The 5,746-nt window shown below is 38.1% G+C and overlaps 1 protein-coding gene across 1 annotated transcript; it reads left to right on the top strand.

The window, feature by feature from the left end:
- The first annotated feature begins 240 nt into the window (after positions 1-240).
- On the top strand, positions 241-5,525 carry LOC135945109 (uncharacterized). The gene is made up of 16 exons (XM_065492522.1): positions 241-251; positions 928-1,358; positions 3,349-3,675; positions 3,729-3,893; positions 3,942-4,396; positions 4,454-4,486; positions 4,535-4,572; positions 4,621-4,656; positions 4,798-4,827; positions 4,885-4,914; positions 4,977-5,006; positions 5,067-5,096; positions 5,156-5,185; positions 5,242-5,271; positions 5,333-5,371; positions 5,441-5,525. The coding sequence occupies exons 1-16, from the start codon at positions 241-243 to the stop codon at positions 5,523-5,525; spliced, it is 1,800 nt and encodes a 599-aa protein (XP_065348594.1).
- The last annotated feature ends 221 nt before the right edge of the window (positions 5,526-5,746 follow it).

Here is a 5,746-nt window from a genome sequence, read left to right as displayed (position 1 = left end):
TTCTATTGTAAGGCGAATTGATACCGTCGTTTATCTTATCTATAACGTTATACCATACGTTGGTGTCTTTATGATTCATATATTTATACAATCGATTTTTAATTAATTTGATTCTTGCTTCAGATATCGAAGCTTTTTTTTCTTCATTCCTAGCGATCATGAGCTTAATGTTCAGCGACTCTAACAAATCCTTAACCTTTTTATTATTGTACTCTGCACCCGCATCGACATAAAGTCCGAATGTCGGCTTGGCTCGTTTAAATAGTTTTGATAATCCGTCAAAAACATCCGTCGCTGATTTTGACTTTAAGGGAAACACGTAAGAGTAACGACTGAGAACGTCGACGGCTACGGAAATGTATCTAAATCCCTTGTTTTCCCTCTGAAGTTTTTGAACGTCCATCAAGTCCATGTTCCACACCGCGTCCAAGCGCCACGCAAACATAGGATTTCCTTTAAATTTTGCAACTCTCAACGCGAACTTTGTTATGTTGTCTTGTCCGCTAGCCCAATCTACTATATCTCGTTTGTCGTATTTATTTTTAAATTGTTTAATTAATCGGGTCTTGCTCGTATAGGCTGACGGAGATTTTAAATCGTAGTAGCTCTCTTTCAATTCGTTCTCCATGTTCAAAAGTCGAGTTTATCCCACTTTTTTGGAGAGATGTCACGCAGTGCTGCTTTGAATACTTTATCGTCGGCTATCAGTTTACCTTCGGGGTTTATATAGTGTAAAATGTGAGAGTACAAATCGTCTCCGATTCGCTTTTTATTAAAATAAATGGCCGATCCCTTTAATTTAAATTTTCCAGACAGTTGAATCGATTTGTACACTTTTTTTGCCCGTTCTCTCAACCCGACCGGTAGTTTATCAAGTCGTTTCACAATATCGGCTTTAACTTGCTGTTGTGTTTGCTGACGGGTTAGCGGTCTGTGTGTTTGCGGCTCCGTGGGCGGGGGGCCCTCTCCGGCGGTGATCGAGTTCGGTTTCAACTCTTTTGCCAACTCTGTTACCGCCGGCTTTGTTATCGACTCCGCCGGCTTTGATATCGACTCCGCCGGCTTTGTTATCGACTCCGGTGTCGGCTTTGCCGTCAACTCTGTTGTCAACTTTTTTGTCGGCTTTGCCGTCGGCTTTGCCGTCAACTCTGTTGTCGACTTTGTTGTCGGCTTTGCCATCAACTCTGTTGTCGACTCTGTTGTCAACTCTGTTGTCGGCTTTGCTGTCGACTCTGTTGTCAACTCTGTTGTCAACTCTGTTGTCAACTCTGTTGTCAACTCTGTTGTCGGCTTTGCCGTCAACTCTGTTGTCAACTCTGTTGTCGACTCTGTTGTCGGCTCTGTTGTCGGCTCTGCCGGTGAATGATCGGTCATGAAAGCATTGTAAAATGTTTCATAATCTATCAATTTCGGTTCATCACGCTGCTCAGTTTCTTTACGCTGCTAATTTTCTTTACGCTGCTCAGTTTCTTTATGCAGCTCAGTTTCTTTACACTGCTTAAACAGCTCTAAACTCGGTTCGTCTATAAGATATAGTTTTTTAAATGACATATTTTATCTTCTTTTTCAACAAATTTAACACTTTATCGTCTAATCTCGACAACAACTCTTTTCTCTTGGAGCAAGAAACACCTCTGCGAAGCAAGCGTTTGCAAATTTTGGTGTTTTCCCTTATCAAGCTGGATTCGGACTGAGTTAAATCTATATTTTTCAATCTGATATTGTACAAGATTTCACACAAAGCCCTTATTAAATTTTTATCCACGTGAGATATTAATTCTCGTCTTTCCTCAGAGGACATGTTTAAGATTTTATTCAAGGACTTCATTAATTTCAATTGGCAACCCATAGTAACTTTCCGCTTCGATGAAATATGTTGGGTATTCAGCAGTTATATTCGTACTGAATCTCAAATGATTAGGACAATCGTTGGTTAGATTTAAAGCCAAATATCCATATCTTGATTTAGTTGCCTCCTTATATAGGCTTTGGATGAACTGTGTGTTGTAGGGTAGTTGTCTGGCCAGTGAGTTAAAACTCATTCCATCTCTCTGATTCTTGAAGCATATGATATGTTTTGCGTTTAAACTAACTATTCTTAGTTTTGAGTTTAGAAATAAATATTGCAGCATATATATACAAGTTATTGATCTGTGATGGGAATCTCGAACAAACATACTGGCAGCTAAACTGATTCCAGCTTCGTGACTATCATCCAAAACCAAAATCCGATCCAAGTTGTCATCAGGCAGCGTTTGTGGTAATCCTTGAATAAATTTAATTTTTGGAAAATCGGAGAAACAAGGATTGTACAAATGGTAATAATACAATATCTCATGTATTTCCTTGTCAAAATATTTATCTGTGTTTGACAGGATTGATAGTGTTAGGTAGGTCTTTCCACAACCAGAGTTGCCATTAATTAGTATCGTGGTTGGATGGTTGAATTGGAAAAACATTTTTTTTTGTCGATCACGACTGAGTCAAAGTCGATTGTTTCGAATCCTTATATACAAACTGGAGTGGTTCTTGCAATTGTTGCAGAGTATTGAAGTGTGATGAAAATTTTTAAAATGTCAATTCTTTTTTTGCAGATTGTTTATTAATTTTTTTCCAGATAAACCTTCCCGGATTCATCGGGTTGGTCAATCAAGAACTGCGAGACCGGAGAAACAATCGTGGTCTCGCGGCTTTGGTATTTGAGGGTTTTCGATCGCTCGGACTCAGCAGCAGCGCTGCTATTGCGATTTATCGAGCTGGTGGGGTGCCATACGTCACATCCTTCGATGTAGCGGGAATAATATTCCACTGCTGCAACAAGTTCCTGTCGTGTTTTGGTAAGATTATTCATTTCTTTAATTTTTCCATTTAATTCTTTTCTGGTCTTCTGCTTTTCCTTTTTTTTAATTTTTCTATTCTATACTTTATTTCTTTTCATTCTTTTTCTTGTTTCTTCTGTTAACTCTATTTCTCTTAATTTTTAATTTTCTTTACTTTATTTATTTAAAACTTTTTGTTCTTTACTTTTTTCAGATTGCTCTTTTTATTATCTCTATTTCTTTTCTGTATTGTTCATTTTTATTTATTTCCTTTCTTCTTTTCTTTACTTTATTTATTTTTATTTTTTTTCTTTTCTTTTTTCATTTTTCTCTTTCTTTACTTTTTTCAAATTGCTCTTTTTAGTATCTCTATTATTTTTCTGTATTGTTCATTTTAATTCTTTCCTTTCTTTCTCTTTAATCCTTTTTCTCTTTTTTTCTTTAAATCCTCTTTCTTTATTTTTTTATTTTTTACAATTTTCCATTTTTTTTAAATTTTTTTACAAATTTTCTCCAAATATTTTTCCAGATCCACGGAGGATAGCGCAGATGCATGTTGCTATCAGTCCAGACTGTTCTGAAATTCACGCAAGGTTCCATTTTCGACGTGACGTGAGCATGCACAGTATGATGAGCAGAGCTGAACACGATTGGGAGATAGCAGTGCCTCGGGATAGATTGAGCTTCTCATCGATCTGCTGCATCTGTCTTGTGAATAGTGCTTCCGCTGTCATCCACTGTGGACATCCGGCGTGTCTTGAGTGTCTTCATACCGGGTATGTTGGGAGATGTATGCTTTGTAGAGCATTCGCCACTCCCAACCAGTGCTTCCTTCTCCCAGCCAGTTTAGCAATTGGTAAATTTACTATTAAATAATTTTAATTGTTACATTAATTAACTTTCTTTCAGTGCCTGAACCTGAAGAATCTGTCGTCGACAATTCTCTGATAGTTCTGGAAACTAATGCTGCTGGTTTCCGTGTCGACCGTGAGGAAGTTGGACAGCGCCTAATGCGTCATCTGAGACAAATTTGCTCAGATCCTAGAGCTTCTAGCATGGAGCAGCTGTTGGAAGGTAAAAAATTATTCGGTTTAAAAAATGTGATACTAATTAAATTTTCAGAGCGCAGAAGACTCTTTCATCAGAACATGTCCCCGAATGCGCAGAGCCACTGTGATTTTGGTCACTTGAATTTGGCGCGATTCAACCCTGTCGAGATCACTGTGAATAGTGCCAGGACCCTCAACTCCATTCAATTGCGAGTGGGACAACAAGTGCATCACCAGCTGAACATTCGAGCGCACAGCGATATCGTCTCTACCTCGACTGGGCAGATGAACGTGTTTGAGCGACACATGAGCACTGTGACACAGAGCTATCAATTCAATCCGATAGCTCGCTACACGATGCAAAGGAATGCGATGTTGGCGTACACGAATTACTTCCGCTACATTGACACGACCGGTCCGCGAGCAGTTCTCGATGTTGAGGAAGTCTCTCTTGAGGATGACTTGGATGATCTCTTCAACGATGATCTGGCAGCTGTTGAATTGGAGCTCTTCGAAAGAAGCAGACGTGTATGTATTTTATTTTAATATAATGTAATGGTTTAAGTAATGGTAAATATTTTGCAGCAACTCAGTCGATCAGAAGAAGATCTGGTTGTGGTAAGTTACTTTTTCAATTTATTCACCTTAACTGTTTTTTTTTTCAAGGATTTGGATTCTGATTCTTCAAACGAAGCATTGGTATTGTTTACACTGAATTTTATAATTGACACTAATTATAATTTTTTGTTTAGGTTTTCGAATCACGTGATCCACGACGTCGAGTTGAGGTAACTTTTTTCAATGATTTTACAAATAACACTAATTTCTTTTTACAAGGTGGTCAGAACTGGTGCATACCAAGAAGCGGTGGTTATTCCAAGGAAATGATCTCTTATGTTGATTACTCATAATATTTTTTTTGTTTCAAGACTGCCGGACCTAGCGCTCAACAGGAAACGGTAGTTTATATCAAGTGATAATTGTAAGTGATTACTCACACTATTTTTTGTTTCTAGGTTGCTGGATCCAGTGCTCACCAGGAAGCGGTAATTTTTTATCATGCGATTTTTTTTAAATGTTACTCACACTATTTATTTTTTGTTTCAAGGTTGCTGCACCTAGTGCTCACCAGGAAGTGGTAGTTTATATCAAACCAGTTTTTTAAATGTTATTCATACTATTTATTTTTTGTTTCAAGGTTGCTGGACCCAGTGCTCACCAAGAAATGGTAGTTTATATCAAAAGATTTTTAATCTGTTACTCATACTGGTTATTTTTTGTTTCAAGGTTGCTGAACCTAGTGCTCACCAGGAAGTGGTATTTCATATCAAACCAGTTTTTAAATGTTTCTCATACTCTTTTTTTGTTTCAAGGTTGGTGGACCCAGTGCTCACCAGGAAGCTGTAGTTTATATCAAGCGATTTTTATAAATGATTACTCATACTAGTTTTTTTTTGTTTCAAGGTACCTGGACCCGGAAACCTGCTACACCATGAAACACAGGTAATACTCGAGGATTTATTTAATATTCAAGGATTTATGTTAAATTTGTGTTTATTTTTATTTTTCAAGGTTGGCGGACCCGACAATCTGCGTAGAGCATCAGAGGACCCACCCAATCTTCCAACAAGGAGTGGGAGATCGTCCGATGGGATAAATACCGCTTCAGGAGCTACTCGCAAGAAGAAACCACGCATATGAGATGCAGGCCGGTGGTGAAGAGAGTGTTGATGCAATCAACATCGATCTTCCCAGCAGTGGAAGAAACATCATCGATGGTGATAGCGTGATCGATCTTCCTAGTGAAGAAATTTTGATTCGCAGAAGAAACCTGAGCTACAAATTGAACTCTGATAACATTTTCGTTGGAAAATCAAT

The sequence above is a fragment of the Cloeon dipterum genome, chromosome X, assembly GCF_949628265.1.
Source record: "Cloeon dipterum chromosome X, ieCloDipt1.1, whole genome shotgun sequence".
Lineage (NCBI taxonomy): Eukaryota > Metazoa > Arthropoda > Insecta > Ephemeroptera > Baetidae > Cloeon > Cloeon dipterum.
Note: the sequence above shows the minus strand (reverse complement) of the source record. Positions and strands in the feature narration are given on the sequence as shown.